Here is a 17328-nt window from a genome sequence, read left to right as displayed (position 1 = left end):
TCATAGCGCTTGATGGTTTTTGTGACTGCACTTGAAGAAACGTTCAAAGTTCTTGACATTTTCCGGATTGACTGACCTTCATGTCTTAAAGTAATGATGGACTGTCATTTCTCTTTGCTTATTTGAGCTGTTCTTGCCATAACACGGACTTGGTCTTTTACCAAATAGGACTATCTTCTGTGTACCACCCCTACCATATCACAACACAACTGATTTGCTCAAACGCATTAAGAAGGAAATTAATTCCACAAATTAGGCACACCTGTTAATTGAAATGCATTTCATGTGACTACCTCATGAAGCTGGATGAGAGAATGCCAAGAGTGCCAACACTTTTTTGGTTACTACAGGATTCCATATGTGTTATTTCATAGTTTTGATCTATTCACTATTATTCTACAATGTAGAAAATAGTAAAAAATAAAGAAAAACCCTTGAATGAGTAGGTRTTCTGAAACTTTTGACCGGWAGTGTRTATATACGTATAAAGGAGAGCTAGAGAGAATGGCGGAAAAGGATACCGAGTTAGCAAAGATGAGATTGAGAATGAAGGTGCTAAGAATACTGGATAGACTAGAGTCGCAAAAAGATGGATAAAGAGTGCTAAAATCAAATTTAAAACACTGCCTGGTAATCCTACTGCTCATGGCCCAACTACTTCACAGTTTGTATTAGGAGTGGGGTTTGAGGATAAGAAGATGTACTTCAAATCAAATCAAGTTTATTTTATATAGCCCTTCGTACATCAGCTAATATCTCGAAGTGCTGTACAGAAACCCAGCCTAAAACCCCAAACAGCAAGCAATGCAGGTGTAGAAAGCACGGTGGCCTAGGAAAAACTCCTAGAAAGGCCAAAAACCTAGGAAGAAAACCTAGAGAGGAACCAGGCTATGAGGGGTGGCCAGTCCTCTTCTGGCTGTGCGGGTGGAGATTATAAACAGAACATGCCAAGATGTTCAAATGTTCATAAATGACCAGCATGTCAAATAATAATAATCACAGTAGTTATCGAGGGTTGTAGCAAGTCAGCACCTCAGAGTAAATGTCAGTTGGCTTTTCATAGCATCATTAAGAGATCTCTACCGCTCCTGCGGTCTCTAGAGAGTTGAAAACAACAGGTCTGGACAGTACGCGCCGGTGCAGGTCAGGTTCCATAGCCGCAGGCAGAACAGTTGAAACTGAACAGCAGCAAGGCCAGTGGACTGGGGACAGCAAGATCATCATGCCGTAGTCCTGACGCATGGTCCTAGGCTCAGGTCCTCCGAGAGAGAGAAAAGAAAGAGAGAAGGGATAGAATTAGAGAAGAGCATACTTAAATTCACACAGGACACCGGATAAGAACAGAAGTACCCAGATATAACCAACTGACCCTAGCCCCCCGACACATAAACTACCATGCAGCATAAATACTGGAGGCTGAGACAGGAGGGTCAGGAGACACTGTGGCCCCATCCGATGATACCCCGGACAGGCCAAACAGGAAGGATATAACCCCACCCACTTTGCCCAAAGCACAGCCCCGCACCACTAGAGGGATATCTTCAACCACCAACTTACAATCCTGAGACAAGGCCGAGTATAGCCCACAAAGATCTCCACCACAGCAACAAACCAATGGGGGCGCCAACCCAGACAGGAAGATCACGTCAGTAACTCAACCCACTCAAGTGACGCACCCCTCCTAGGGACGGCATGAAAGAGCACCAGTAAGCCAGTAACTCAGCCCCTGTAATAGGATTAGAGGAGAGAATCCAGTGGAAGAGGAACCGCCAGGCAGAGACAGCAAGGGCGGTTCGTTGCTCCAGAGACTTTCCGATTCACCTTCACACTCCTGGCCAGACTTCACTCAATTATATGCCACTAGAAGATAAGTCTTCAGTAAAGACTTAAAGGTTGAAGACCGAGTCTGCGTCTCTCACATGGGTAGGCAGACCATTCCATAAAATGGAGATCTATAGAAGAAAGCCCTGCCTCCAGCTGTTTGCTTAGAAATCTCTAAAGACAAATTAGGTAGGCACTGCCGTTATATGTTGACCGGTAGCGGGATAAACGGGGTGGTAGGTATGTACAGCAGGACCAACTCGGAAAGATAGGTAGGAGCAAGCCCATGTAACGCTTTATAGGTTAACAGTAAAACCTTGAAATCAGCCCTTGCCTTAACAGGAAGCCAGTGTAGGGAAGCTAGCACTGGAGTAATATGATCAAATTTCTTGGTTCTAGTCAGGATTCTAGCAGCCGTATTTAGCACTAACTGAAGTTTATTTMGTGCCGGTAAGTAAAGCATTGCAGTAGTCTAACCTAGAAGTAACAAAAGCATGGATTAATTCTTCTGCATCATTTTTGGACAGAAAATTTCTGATGACTTGGGAGATTTGTTTGATGTTGCCAAGATGGTGAAGAAAGTGTTGGGTACTGTGGAATCTGTGAGGGTGACCAAAAGTGGAATTTTGTAAAATTGTTCTGTGTCGGGAGAACAAAAGGAGAGCACGTTCGCCTCACTAGAATCAAGGAGAAAGATTTTCGTAGCAGTGCACCGAATAAAGGGCGTGATTCTGGCGTCTCTGAGAAGATCAAGATACAAATTCCTGGAGTATTTGGGGCATGACGATTGAGGCGTATGTTCAGTGGAAAGATGATATAGACTACGTCTGTGTTACTGTTTTTTGATGAGTCGCCGCTCCACRCATGTCAAGATGGGATATGTGAGTTAGCCTGTGAGGGCATTTGTCCCCAGGTTACTGCAGTGTTCCAACTGAAAAGCATTTGGGCATGTGTAGTGTGTTTGCAAAGATAATGACTTGAGGGATTATTTTGCTCCGGAAGATGATGGTGTTGAATGTCGCAATTGTGGTCGGAAGCATGCACATGAGTTCCCTGAATGTCCTCTAAGGGGGAAGGAGGCTGAGATTGCTAAAATAAGAGCTGTTCAGCGTGTCTCCTATGCCGYGACAGCAAGAAAAGGTAAAGAATGTTCTAGTGGTTCTGTTGCCGTGGAGTCACCGCAGTCCAACGCTGTGGCTGCTGTTCGCAAGGTGCAGGATCCAGATATCCTTGTCGTGAAGAAAGTAGATTTGTTTTGCCATTTATTGCTATGGTGATAAACTGCCCTGCAGGAGTGGATAAGAACTCAATATCAATATCATCGTATCTGCAGATGAACGCTTCTTGGGAATGCAGGATGTAATGGGTGAGGAGCTGCATGGCGTACTGTGGTTCCATTATCTCAGGTCAACCAGATCTGAGTAGGGCTCTGAGTGTATTTAGGGCAAAGTAAAAAATAAAAAATAAAATCTGATGTTTTAGTGGCTTAAATGTTTTAATTTATTTCCCTTTTGGATTTCTCCTTTTTTTTATTTCCCGTATCCAGTAGTGGGTGGCAATACACTGTTTCCAGTGAAGTCTTCCCTAAAACATCACTGAAGAAGACGAAACACATACAGTTTGGCACAGTTGGTGTGCACGAGGCTTGACTGTCCGGACTGCCGCTCTAGGGACTGTCGCGGACCATCGTTCCCTGTGGCACAATAGTGTTCTTGTGTGGGATCTGTGTTGAATGACTTTGGAGAGAGACAAATTTGTCAAACAGTCTCTGTTCCACACATGCTGTAATCTGGAGATCCTGAAGTTTAAAGTCTATTCATATAAAAMATCTGCCTTGTCAGTTGGTCACAGCTATAAGTAACAGCTTATWTATCGTTAAGCTGGCTAGAAAGGTCCTTTTGGTTGAACTGTTTTCAAAGTGAAAGACTCATAGTCATTATCAAAACAGGTAGATTCTAAGTATATGATCATAAAAAGCTTTTAATTTGTCACTATAGGCTAGGGAGGGATATGCAACAAGGAAAAGGGCTATTTCACTACAAGGAGTCAACATAGCAGGAGGTCATTCCAGGACTTTTATAATATGATTGTTATTATAGCGCCTTTATGGTTTTGATATGCCTCTATTTATCCGCTCTCTACCTGCTGTGAAGGAGAGATTAGACTACGTGAGTTCAACCACAGTGAGGTCATTGTGTGGTGCATTTATTGGTCACATATTAACACCAACTGAAGGTTACAGAGTCAAACAAGGGGTTTGTTTCGTTAGTTTTTCTTACAACCAACCATTMTTTTCCAAAACGTTTAGCACGTTGCTAAACTTTGTTATATGTTCTGTATAAAAGAACACGTCTTCAACATCAGTCTGCAAAGGATAGACTCGGGCAGGTAAAGTGTGTTTTTGTATTTTCTTTTGTGGACTGACTGCAAACACATATAAAACTATTTGAGACTAGGGGACGCTGAGTTGCAGGTGTTTTGGAATTGTATAAACAATTGTATAAACAACATTTGACAAAGGCATATTTTGGGATCTATTACATGGGGTGGAATAGACCATTAGCACCATTAGCACATTAGAGGCTGCTGCCTATATACATAGACTTGAAATCACTGGCCTCTTTAATAAATGGTACACTAGTCACTTTAATAATGTTTACAYATTTTGCATTACTCATCTCATAGGTATATACTGTATTCTATTCTACTGTATCTTAGTAGATGCYGCTCTGACATTGCTCGTCCATATATTTATATATTCTTACTTCCATTCCTTTACTTAGATGTGTGTGTATTGGGTATATGTTGTGAAATTGTTAGATATTACTTGTTAGATATTACGGCACTGTCAGAGCTAGAAACACAAGYATTTCGCTGCACCCGCGATAACATCTGCTAAACACGTGTACATGACCAATACAATTTGATTTGATGATAGATAATGCCAATATCAGAATTGGCTGCTAGGTATTTGTCAGAAAATGGTGACAGTCCCCATTTGTTTGCAACAACAAGTGATTATGTTGCAAACATTTACCAATAGATCGTATCTAACTATGTGACAAGAGTCCTATTCAATGGAAACCTATCCTGTCCTTAAAGTGGAAACCCGGTTGATTGATGAGAGCCCTGAGTCCCACTACTATTATGACGGGGCTAGAAAGGGGTAGTCCCATAGGGCTCAAAAGTAGTGCACTTTATAGGGAATTAGAGTGCCATTTGGAACGCCAACCTTTTGCCTCCGAGTCAGACCTTGGAGCTTCTCACATGATTTTAAAGTGCTTCATATATGGAGCAGTGGTGTTTGGTTGGACTGGTTTATACTACACTCTGACAGCTGACAGGAAAAACCAGACAGGTTGTACAACAAATGTACAACATGCAACTGGGACACATTTGTTTTTTGTTCCATTCAAATTTAGATGACATCACTCACAAATCAACCAAACAATCTGTCTTGACTCACTAGTGTCAATCTAAGTATGGTTAGAAATCAGAACAGCTTCCTTTAAACAACTCAAACAACTTTATAGTATAGAGATTTTGTGCAATCAGCTATCGTAGTATCAATCAGAGATAAAAAATCTATTTGGATTTGAGATTAAGGGCTCTATTAAATCCGTATCACGGAAGTTCATCATTACGGCAAGATTTAAATTTAAAGGCAATGTTCYYGCGTTAGCGAAGACTGCATTCACTGTAAACGCTGCATATGTCAGCTCAATCGGAAATTAAATTATACAAATGTATAGCGCGCAATCTGTAATTCTTTAGTTTACAGATTGAATAGAGCCCTAGATCATGAATATCAGGCCAAGGAACAGTATCTCACTGGGCAAAGATGTCAGTTCAACGTCTATTTTTGATTTACATTTGGTTGAGTTGTCAACTAACGTGAATTCAACGTGAAATCAACAAAAAAATGTCCATGCCATTGTATTTAGGCTAAAAGTTGGGTGATAAAAAATGCTATATTCCCTTACGTTGATAACTTTTAGCAAATACAATGATTTTTATATTGTTGAAATGACGTGGACAACGTTGATTCAAGCAGTTTTTGCCCAGTGGGATGTCACTGTTTATTTGAGCATAAGCAACAGCACTTTTTGTAGACAATCCCCGTATTTTAAGTGATCATAAGTATACGATTTATCATCTTTAAGTGAATATAGTGCTAAAGGTTTGCATTTGGTGGCAAATCCCTCGCAAAACTAAGTGAGTTGTTGTACATAATGTAGAATTGGATGTCAAACAAAATGCAAACAACAGTCAGTCCATTGACATTTATTTGACTGACATAACAATAATACTGTACAGTTGCGGTGTAAGAGGTAGCTTGTAGTATGTCTCACTTTGTTTAGTTTTAGAGGTAGGTATTTTTCCTCTGTAAAAATCTAATCCAACCAGCTCTTCTAGCTTGGCCTTAGAGAGCCAAACCGTCTGGCTTTTAACCCAGAGTATCACCAGAATATGTGAAAGTGATACATTATGGTGAAAGTATTTGTCAGAGAGCAGAGTGACAGCTAAATGTGAAGTAAAGGAAATTATTTGTTTTCTACCTGGCTTCATGTAGCACCAGTAGCCTAAAATAGCCTTTCTTCTTCTCGCCTCTCTGTTCACTTCTTCCTCTCCCTCCCCTTCTGTCCCTTCTCCTCCCCTGCTCACCTCTCCCTTTCTCCCCACCATTCTCCTTTTCCACCCATTCTCCACTCCTCCCTTCGGTTTTTCTCTTCTCAAGAACGAAGTGAGGGCATGGCAGCTCGTATGGACATGGCCTCTGGTGAGGTGGGCCAAGCAAGAGGGGCTGGCGTCAAGCCTGCGCCAGGCCCCAAACCTCGCCTGACTCCCAAACCTTTCTCACTGCAGAGGAACACCACCCTACGCTCCATCCTAGCCCCAAAGACACTCACAAGGACTCCACAGCCATCTCAGACCACACCCACTACACCCACTACCTCCAGCAAACCGGAGCCTAATCAGCCTATCAGTGGCCCTGTGTCTGACTCAAGCGGAGCTGTGAAACGCGATACAGAGAGCACCATGACACCTGAACCGGCCAATGCTCCCAAAGCTCCTTCAACCATAACACCCCACACTGACTCAACCCACACCACTGAACAAAACCAAGCTGCTCTTTCCACATCCAGCTCCCTTACTGCCCCAACATCTGAGCCACCGGCTAGTAACATATCTGACCCCACTGGAACCTCGGAGGCAAATCAAGTCAGTGAATCTGAACTGGATGAACATGGCGACTCTGATTCAGGCCACTCCGCTACTGGAACTGAGGCTGTACCATTAACATCGGTCACCTCAGCTCCCCTTCAACCCCAGTCTGAAGACACTGTGAGCGARCCCACCTCTGCGATCATCAGATGTCACGCTGGGGAGGATCAAACAGCCCGCTGGGGAGGATGCAGGAAACGGCTGTCCATGGAGCTCACCTCCAGGTTTGAGTCGGCCGGCCTCTCGCGCCCCTCACAGCCACCAGCCAAAGACAACAACCAGAAGCAGGAACAGGCGACCAAGAGAGAGACTGCAGTCCTCAAAGTGTCTGTCCTCAGGACCAAGGAGGAAGAGAAGATAACAGATTCACCAGAGACACCATCTGACCCGGAGTGCAGACTCAAGCACTCAGCACTGCTGAAGGAAGAGAGGGTTGGAGAAGGGGTAAAGGAGGCAGGAGAAGAGAACGTGTGCAGCATACAACGGAGGATCAGTTTGCTGCTGGACTCCTCCTCGAGGCCAGAGCCTCTGACCAAGAGGGAGGAAGTACCTGGTCCAATTAAACAAGCAGACGGTTCTGGGGGTGTGAAACAGCGAATTAAAGACTGGGCATTAGACACACCTCCTGTTCAGGCATCCAATCAGAGGGTGGATGTTGCCCCTCAACCAATCCCTGGCAGAGTTCACCCTGCGTTGGGTGTCACTGGGGGGTCATTGGCAACGAGTGAAAGCGTTCAGCTAGCTCCCCGGGAGGACAAGGCTTCCACCCTATGTCACTCAGGACGTTCTGGGATAAAGGTWAATAGTGAGGAGATAGAAGATGAGGAAGMGGAGGGAGAGGAGAAGGGGGCCCAGGTGCCACTCTACAAACCAGTAGGAAGACTTCTTCGGATGGAAGATGGAGGGAAAAAACAAGAGTTAGTGATTGATCAAATAGAGAAAGATATGGAGACCAAGGTGCAAAAGGAGGAAAAACTTAAACAGCTGGTGCTAGAAGGGAGACAAGCAGAGAAGGAGAGGGAGAAAGAGAGGCAACAAGAAGTTGAGTTAGAGATAGAAAGACAAAAAAAAGTGCAGAAAGAAAAGGAAAGGGAGAGACAGAATGAGGAAGAGAGGAAAAGGGAGAGACAGAGAGAGGAAGAAGAGAGAAAGATGAAAGAAGAGGGGAGAGAAAGGCAAAGAGAAATAGAGAGGGAACGGGATAGACAGAGACAGAGGGAGGAGGAAGAGAGGGAGAACACGAGGAAAGAATTAGAGAAGGAGAGAGAAAGAGAGATAGAACTTGAGAGGGAAAAGGAGATACTGAGAAAGGAGGAAGAGAGGGAGAGGAGCAAAGAAGRGGAGAGGGAGACAGAAAGACAGATAGAAGTGAAGAGGGAAAGGGAGGGACTGAGAAAGGAGGAAGAGAGGGAGAGGAGGAAAGAAGAGGAGAGGGAGACAGAAAGACAGATAGAAGTGAAGAGGGAAAGGGAGAGACTGAGAAAGGAGGAAGAGAGGGAGAACACGAGGAAAGAATTAGAGAAGGAGAGAGAAAGAGAGATAGAACTTGAGAGGGAAAAGGAGATACTGAGAAAGGAGGAAGAGAGGGAGAGGAGCAAAGAAGGGGAGAGGGAGACAGAAAGACAGATAGAAGTGAAGAGGGAAAGGGAGGGACTGAGAAAGGAGGAAGAGAGGGAGAGGAGGAAAGAAGAGGAGAGGGAGACAGAAAGACAGATAGAAGTGAAGAGGGAAAGGGAGAGACTGAGAAAGGAGGAAGAGAGGGAGATGTTTAGAGTGGAAGAGGAGAGATTGAGAGAGGAGGACAGGGAGAAACTCATAGAAGAGGAGAGGGAAAGGGAAAGGGAAAGAAAGAGAGAGGAGGAAAAGATGAAGGAAGATGAGAGACAGAGAGAAAAAGAGCAGGCAAGAGAAAGACAAAGAGAGGAAGAGAGGGAGAAAGAACAAGCGGATTCCCCAGTCCAATTGATCACTCTTGAACCTGACCAATCTCCAAAGCCAGAGCTTCCTTCTCGTTCCCCTACCATCCCCATCATAGAATCCATACTGAAGGATGAGGAGCAGCCTCACATCAAGGTGGTCTACAACTTTTCTAACAAAGAGGAGAAACCTCTTCTTGAGGTGGTCAATGATAATTTCTCCATCAAGCTCGGGAGGTGGGGGTCTCAGGCCAGGCTCGTCGCCGACCGTGCCCAGGATGAGACATCTTTCCCTGGAAGGTTACTGGGCCTCCAGAGAACTGTTGTTAACACCCAGGAGTCACTCAACGTCAAATCTCACCCAGCCGAGGGGAACATAGAGTGGGTAGTCCCCACCCGAGAGAATAGGATGGAGAAGGAGCATGAGAAGGTGGATGTAGAAGAGGAAGCAAATGTGGACACAGAGGAGGTAAGCAAAGGGAAGGTGGGAGGGAGAGAATTTGAAAATGATCTCCACAAAAAATTGTATTTCATGGCCTTTTTCCTTTGCAACACTAGTATGTGCAGACTTACCATGGGCTTAAAACCTGGTGTTATACTAGGGAAATTGTGTTTCCACAGCTAGGGCTGACACCATGGACAAGCAGAAACCACAAGCTCTGAATATTCAAACAGTTGCTTCTGAGGATTAAGCTCAGTGACATGAGAATCCACATAAAGGCATTTATGGGGGTAATATAGCTACAAGCCATGGAGATACAGTGGCAAGAAAAAGTATGTGAACCATTTGGAAATACCTAGATTTCTGCAAAAATTGGTCATAAAATTTGATCTGATCTTCATCTAGGTTACAACAATAAACAATCTGCTTAAACTAATAACACATACACAATTATACGTTTTCATGTCTTTATTGTTCACACCGTGTAAACACGGTTCACACCGGAAAAGTATGTGAATCCTTGGATTTATTAACTGGTTGACCCTCCTTTGGCAGCAATAACCTCAACCAATTGTTTTCTGTAGTTGCGTATGAGATCTGCACAACGGTCAGGAGGAATTTTTGGCCATTCCTCTTTACAAAACTGTTTAGGTTCAGCAATATTATTGGGGTGTCTGGTGTGAACTGCTCTCGAGGTCATGCCACAGCATCTCAATCGGATTGAGGTCAGAACTCTGATTGGGCCATTCCAGAAGGCGTATTTTCTTCTGTTGAAGCCATTCTGTTGTTGATTTACTTCTGTGTTTTGGGTCGTTGTCCTGTTCCATCACTCAACTTCTGTCGAGCTTCAATTAGACGGACAGGTAACCTAACTTTCTCCTGCAAAATGTCTTGATAAACTTGGGAATTAATTTTTCTGTCGATGATAGCAAGCTGTCCAGGCCCTGAGGCAGCAAAGCAGCCCCACACCATGATGCTCCCTCCACCATACTTTACAGTTGGGATGAGGTTTTGATGTTGGTGTGCTGTGCCTTTTTTTCTCCACACATAGTGTTGCGTGTTCCTTCCAAACAACTGAACTGTAGTTTCATCTGTCCACAGAATATTTTGCCAGTAGCGCTGTGGAATATCCAGGTGCACTTTTGCAAACTTCAGACGTGCAGCTTTGGGTTTTTTTGGACAGCAGTGGCTTCTTCTGTGGTGTCCTCCCATGAACACCATTCTTGTTTAGTGTTTTACGTATCGTAGACTCATCAACAGAGATGTTAGCATGTTCCAGAGATTTCTGTAAGTCTTTAGCTGACACTCTAGGATTCTTCTAAACCTCGTTGAGCATTCATCTTGGTAGGACGGCCACTCTTCAGCAACAGTGCTGAACTTTTTCCATTTATAATTTATTTATTTATCGTGGACTGATGAACAGCAAGGCTTTTAGAGATACTTTTGTAAGCCTTTCCAGCTTTATGCAAGTCAACAATTCTTAATCTTTGGTCTTCTAAGATCTCTTTTGTTCGAGGCATGGTTCACATCAGGCAATGCTTCTTGTGAATAGCAAACTCAAATTTTGTGAGTGTTTTTTATAGGGCAAGGCAGCTCTAACCAACATCTCCAATCTCGTTTCATTGATTGAACTCCAGGTTAGCTGACTCCTGACTCCAATTAGCTTTTGGAGAAGTCATTAGCCTAGGGGTTCTTTTTCCAACCTACACTGTAAATGTTTAAATTATGTATTCAATATAGACAAGAAGAATACCATAATTTGTGTGTTATTAGTTTAAGCACAGTGTGTTTGTCTATTGTTGTGACTTAGATGATCAGATCAAATTTGATGACCAATTTATGCAGAAATCCAGGTAATTCCAAAGGGTTCTGTCACGATCATTATAATGAATGGACCAAGGCGCAGCGTGCGTAGAGTTCCACATGTTTATTTAAATGAAACTCCCAGAAAACAAAGCACAAAACGAAACGTGAAGCAAATGTAGTGCTCACAGGCAACTAGACATAGACAAGGTCCCACAAACAACAGGTGGGAAAAGGCTACCTAAATATGATCCCCAATCATAGACAACAATAGACAGCTGCCTCTGATTGGGAACCATTCCAGGCCAACATATAAATATAAAAACTAGAGTACCCACCCTAGTCACACCCTGACCTAACCGAAATAGAGAATAACAAGGCTCTCTAAGGTCAGGGCGTGACAGGTTCACATACTTTTTGCCTCTGTATATTGTTTTGCCTCTATATTGTTTTATTTAATTATGCCATACAAGCTATTATGAAATCAAGGCAGCCCACGTGAAAAAAATACTATAATATACTATGGTCTAAATACTGTAGTACTAGATACTATAGTATTCACTGCAGTGTTTTTGTGGACATGACTGTAGTTTACTATAGCATTCACTGCAGTGTTTTTGTGGACATGACTGTAGTTTACTATAGCATTCACTGTTGTGTTTTTGCTGACTTTACTGTAGTATTCACTGTAGAGGTTTTGCAGACTTCACTGTAGTTTTTTGCAGACATGATTGTATTATAATATAGTAGTCACTAGTGTTTTTGCAGAATTTATTGTAGTATTCACTATAGTGTTTCAGTATTTACTGTACTGTTTTTGCATACATGACTGTAGTATTTCTGCAGAAATTACTTTAGTACATCGTAGTAGCACTCAACTAGCGTTAGCTAAAATGGCAGAACTAATGGCAGACTACGCCAGTTATGGTTTAATGAGGGGAACGCCTCAACTACAACATTAGACACAGGTTTGTGACAGGACACCTATTGAGTTGGGTCAACAGCTCTGAGCAATGCAATGGACCATGCAACAATATATTATTTATTACAATTGCAGGTTACATGCCCATTAAAGAGAAACAGTGCAGAGGCAGATAAAGAACAAACAAAGTTTGAAGCTGTAACGGCTGTCCTCACTGACAGAAGGAGAGGACCAAAACGCAGAGTGGTTAGTGTTCATTATTTCATGAAAGTCAACAAAACACTTCAAAATACAAAACAACCAACGTGACAAAACCGAAACAGTCCTGTGTGGCACAAACACTGACACAGGAACAAACACCCACAAAAACACACGTGAAACCCAGGCTGCCTAAGTATGATTCTCAATCAGGGACAACGATTGACAGCTGCCTCTGATTGAGAATCATACCAGGCCAACACAAAAATCCCAACATAGAAAATCAACCATAGACAAACCCACCCAACTCACGCCCTGACCAACTAAAATAAATACAAGACAAAGGAAAACAGGTCAGGAACGTGACAGAAGCTTAGAGAATTAGGTTTGCTTGTTTGACACAGAAATAACACATTAATAGTACACCAAAATKACTTAGATCTGTTAATTTCACTAGATAGCTGAAATATAACAGTGCTTTCACAGAGATTCAGCTGACCAAGTTCACAAGATGACCAAAAACAGTTCCAAACACTAATTTGGATGGGAGAAAATAAAGGCATTTACATAAACAAATATTTTAGAAATACAAATGACTACAAAGACTTATTGCAGGGCACTGCCAATAAACTGCCTGGACCTCAAACCATCTGAAATGAAAGTATATTATTGCAGTCGCTTTACATAATGAACCTCTTGAATATTGTCACAGGTGAATAAACTCACTGATGGTCAAACGTAACACATACCATTGAGAACAATCAACCACACAAACATTTCTTCAAGACAGTATGGTCACAAAATGGTTGCTCACAGAAAAACATGAACATGAACATGACCAATGGGTGCTTTTATACATTTCCTGCATTTCTCCCTAATAAGCGTTCCCAGGGAAACACTGACCAAAACTTTAGTTCCTAGCCTGTCACAATATTCTTCAGTTACAAGATCATAACAGATTGAGGTGAGGGTTATGGTGATGCCCATCTACTGTGGGACTCCAGTTAAAGAGCAGGCGGAGGCAGAGATGCAGTTCAGTTTAAGAGTCTTTATAGATTCAGGTAATGGAGACGATACATGGTAGGGAATGACTGAAAGTTGTTAACATGAGACTCTTGACTTGAGACTTGGTTGACTTTGTATGGAGCATGGTTGATCTAAAAGGAGACACAGAAAGGTGCAAACATTAACGAGCAATAATAGCAATGAACATACAATTAATCAGCTGTTAATGGCAATAGTCAATTACAATTGCATTAAGCATATACATTGGTAACGGTCTGCATGAAATGGCCAGAAAGGGGGTGCAATAGCATGCGGCATAGTAGGCCGAAGCTATTGCATGCTAATTTATTAATGGCTACATAGCATAGCATTGCAAGTAAACAGACAATAAAAAGCTAACAAAAGTAGTAAGCATAGCCATTAAGCAGGCCTAGTTAAATTAACTTCTTTGGTATAGGGGGCAGCATTTTCACTTTTGGATGAATTTCGTGCCCATAGTGAACTTCCTCCTACTCTGTCCCACATGCTAATATGGGAATGCACTGTATGTTGCTCTAAGAGTTTGGCAAGGTTGGTAGAATGTCATCCAGAATGATTTACAGCTGTAATGGCTGCCGAAGGTACTTCTACCAAGTATTAACTCTGGGGTATGAACAATGCTTAATTTGAGCCGGATCCATACCTCTCTCAGCATGTTTTTACAAAAAGATAGATTTAGAGATAGATAAACTTGGATTTTCTGCAAGGACATATACAGGATACTACCCTCCACAACATAACCTTCACTCCAAACCTGCAACCTGATTTTAGAAAAAATTACCTGGAAGGATTCCTACTACCAAATATTTTTATTTCCAAGGACTATACAGCAAATGCTCTGGCAAACCAACGACCAGCAAAAGAGGCACAACAGAAACCTGAAACCACCATTCAACCTGGAACTGAGTGGGTAATGTTTAGTCTGAAGCTACTTTGTAAGCCAAGAAGAAAAATAAATTACAATGATATGTTACTTTATAAGGACTGAATACTAAGTTAAGTCTACCAAGCTTGCTAGCACAGAACAGATCCGGTTGCAACTTCGATTAGCACTGAGGTGTGAAGTGAGAGGTGTCAAAGCCGTTGAGCCCAACAATGGCAAAAGAGTTTCACAGCCTCCCCCACCCAAATGCAGAGGCTTTTGAAGCCCCCTCCCTCTGTGCAGAGGTCATTACAATACAGGAGCCCCTGGATTCACCTATATTTTGAACTGATATGCAGCCAAGATACTTTCATTGTAAATTACCTCAATAAGAAACAATATTGTTGCTTGATYACATCAGAAGATATCCTCCTCGCAATCTCCAAAATACAACAGCCACAGGACAACTTTGTTTGGACGTCGTAAAGTACCATTCGCCGAAACTGAAGAGATATAGCTAGCATACGACCTGCTTTTCCACGTGGGAAAAATGGTGGACAGCTAGCTAGCTGAGATTTTCTACAAGGAATCTGCCTCCCGAAAACAGCTTCTCCCAAGCGGGTGTGACACCTACTCCCGTTGCCTGCTGCACTGCTGCTTGTATTCCACTTGGCGATCTGTTCACCATCTGCCCTGGCCTGTCTCCCCCTGTCTAGTACAGGTACCCCTGCCACAGTCCCCCCTCCCTCCCGAGCTTTCGCTCGCCTCTAGCACACACGCACTTACACACACACCACAGACTTTGGACTGAACGGAATTTTAGGTAGGCTAATTAACTTGTGAAGCTTATTAAGTGAGCTTACTCAGAAACACTTTAATTAACTAGCATAAGCCTACTATTTATTTATTGTATCTCATACTTTTGAAGCCTGCTGGACTCATAGAGAGCTACTCTCTCAAGTTATCTTGTTGGGGCGAGTGACTCTTTGAACTAACAATGGCTAGCCCCAGTCGTTATATATTTTTCTTGTGCTTTATGCTATTTGCCTCATGACTCCTGCGTGCTTTGTTGACTATGAACTTGCTTGTTTACCCAACCATGGGACAGACTATGTTTGTTCCCACACTCGGGACTCTGACTCTCTATTGGTTACACAGACTGTTGGCTTCCCATCCTATTCTAAGCATCTCACGCCGGCTTTGTATTCATGTTACCTGATGAAATTGCTATACAATATGATCTTGATGCCATCTGATGCACATTCAAATGTCAYAAAAAAATTAACACTGCAGAGCTCTCCCTGTCCTCTGCCGTGCCCTAATTGTGTTACTGCTGATGATATTTGAAAATGAACATGTACACACTGGCCCATCTACTGTTGCTAGCCCCAATTCGGACTTGTGTTCTGATATCTGCTTCACTGATTTCTGCTCTCATAAAAGCCTGGGTTTTCTGCCCTTTAACACTAGAAGTTTATTACCTAAAATGTAKCAATTGAAAGTGTGGGTTCACAGCTCCAATCCAGATGTGTTGGTCATTACTGAGACGTGGTTAAGAAAGAGTGTTTTGAACACAGATGTTAACCTTTTTGGTTACAACCTTTTTTGGGAAGACAGATCTTCCAAAGGTGGTGGAGTCGCAATCTTTACCAAGGAACACCTTCAGTGTTGATTTGCTGGTTTTAACACTGCTCCGCAGTGTTTATTTTTTCAGGGCTAGGCCCCTTTTTTCTCCACTTCCTGTCTGAATGACGTGCCCAAAGTATCCAGGATATGCATACATCCTGAAGCCAGGATATGCATAGAATTGGTACCATTGGAAACAAAACACTTTGAAGTTTGTAGAAATTGTTAAATAATGTAGGAGAATATAACACAATAGATATGGTAGTAAAAATCCATAGAAAAACAAACTGGAAATCTTTTTTTGAGAGAGACCATCCTCTTAGAAATTCAAGAGAAAGGTCATATTGAAAATTAGCTCCCTGGATGCAATTCATATGGCTTTCACAGGGTGTCAGCAGTCTGTTCAAGGTTTCAGGYGTGTAACTTCAAAAACAAATAAGAAATATCAGTTTTAGCAGAAGGACACAGTCCTGGATATTCGTGTTTGTGCGCACTATGAAGACATTATGCACCTGCTAAAATCGGTTTCCTATTGAACATACTTCTTTCCGTAATTAATATTATAGTTTGATTACATTTTAGGGTATCTGAAGAGTAAATAGAAATGTATTTTAACTTGTTGAAACAAAGTTTAGGGGTAGATTTTCGGATTCCTTTCTCTGCAAGTTGAAAGACTGTATTACTCAAATCGATGGCGCAAATTAAACTTTTTGGGTTATAAAGAAGGATTTTATCTAACAAAACGACACTACATGTTATAGCTGGAACCCTTTGGATGACAAATCAGAGGAAGATTTTCAAAAAGTAGGTGAAAATTTCATCGTTATTTGTGAATGTATGAAACCTGTTCCCATGGAAAAATATTTTGATGTGGGGCGCCGTCCTCAAACAATCGCATGGCATGTTTTCGCTGTAATAGCTACTGTAAATCGGACAGTGCAGTTAGATTAACAAGRATTTAAGCTTTCAGCCAATATACGATACTTATATGTACCTAAATGTTTAAAATCCATATTATTTATGATTATTTATTTGAATTGCGTGCCCTCCAGTATCACCGGAAGTTGTCCCGCTAGCGTGACCCCTAGCCCTAAGAAGTGCATTAAACTTTCATATAGCTCTTTGTTGACTATTGCTTGGAATTATCGTCCACCATCAGCACCGGCCTGTACCCTACCTGCCCTATGTTCTCCCCTGGCCCCTTACACTAAGTCTGAATTTGTCCTGCTAGGGGACCTAAACTGGGACATGTTTAAACCAGTCCTAAAGCAATGGGACTCCCTAAATCTATTTCAGATTATTACCAATCCCACAAGGTATGACTCCAAACMCTCATAAAAGGCTACTATCTTTGATGTTATCCTCATAAATAATCATGACAGGTATCAGTCTGGTGTTTTCTGTAATGACTTTAGTGATCACTGTTTTACAGCCTGTGTTCATAATGGCTGCTCAGTGAAACGACGCG

General features: G+C 42.3%; 1 protein-coding gene across 1 annotated transcript in view; it reads left to right on the top strand.

Annotated features, from left to right (window-relative positions):
- Positions 1-4027: 4027 nt before the first annotated feature.
- The window catches only part of LOC111964739 (calponin homology domain-containing protein DDB_G0272472), a 32514-nt gene continuing 19213 nt past the window's right edge, over positions 4028-17328 (top strand). Inside the window, exons 1-2 of the mRNA XM_023988567.2 lie at positions 4028-4209; positions 6560-9432. Coding sequence (XP_023844335.1) covers positions 6574-9432 — 2859 coding nt within the window. The 5' untranslated portion in view covers positions 4028-4209; positions 6560-6573. The remainder of the gene's footprint in view (positions 4210-6559; positions 9433-17328) is intronic.

The sequence above is a fragment of the Salvelinus sp. IW2-2015 genome, linkage group LG1 (assembly GCF_002910315.2).
Source record: "Salvelinus sp. IW2-2015 linkage group LG1, ASM291031v2, whole genome shotgun sequence".
Classification (NCBI taxonomy): Eukaryota; Metazoa; Chordata; class Actinopteri; order Salmoniformes; family Salmonidae; genus Salvelinus; species Salvelinus sp. IW2-2015.
The sequence above is the reverse complement of the archived record's forward strand: the minus strand, read 5'-3'. Positions and strand labels throughout refer to the sequence as shown.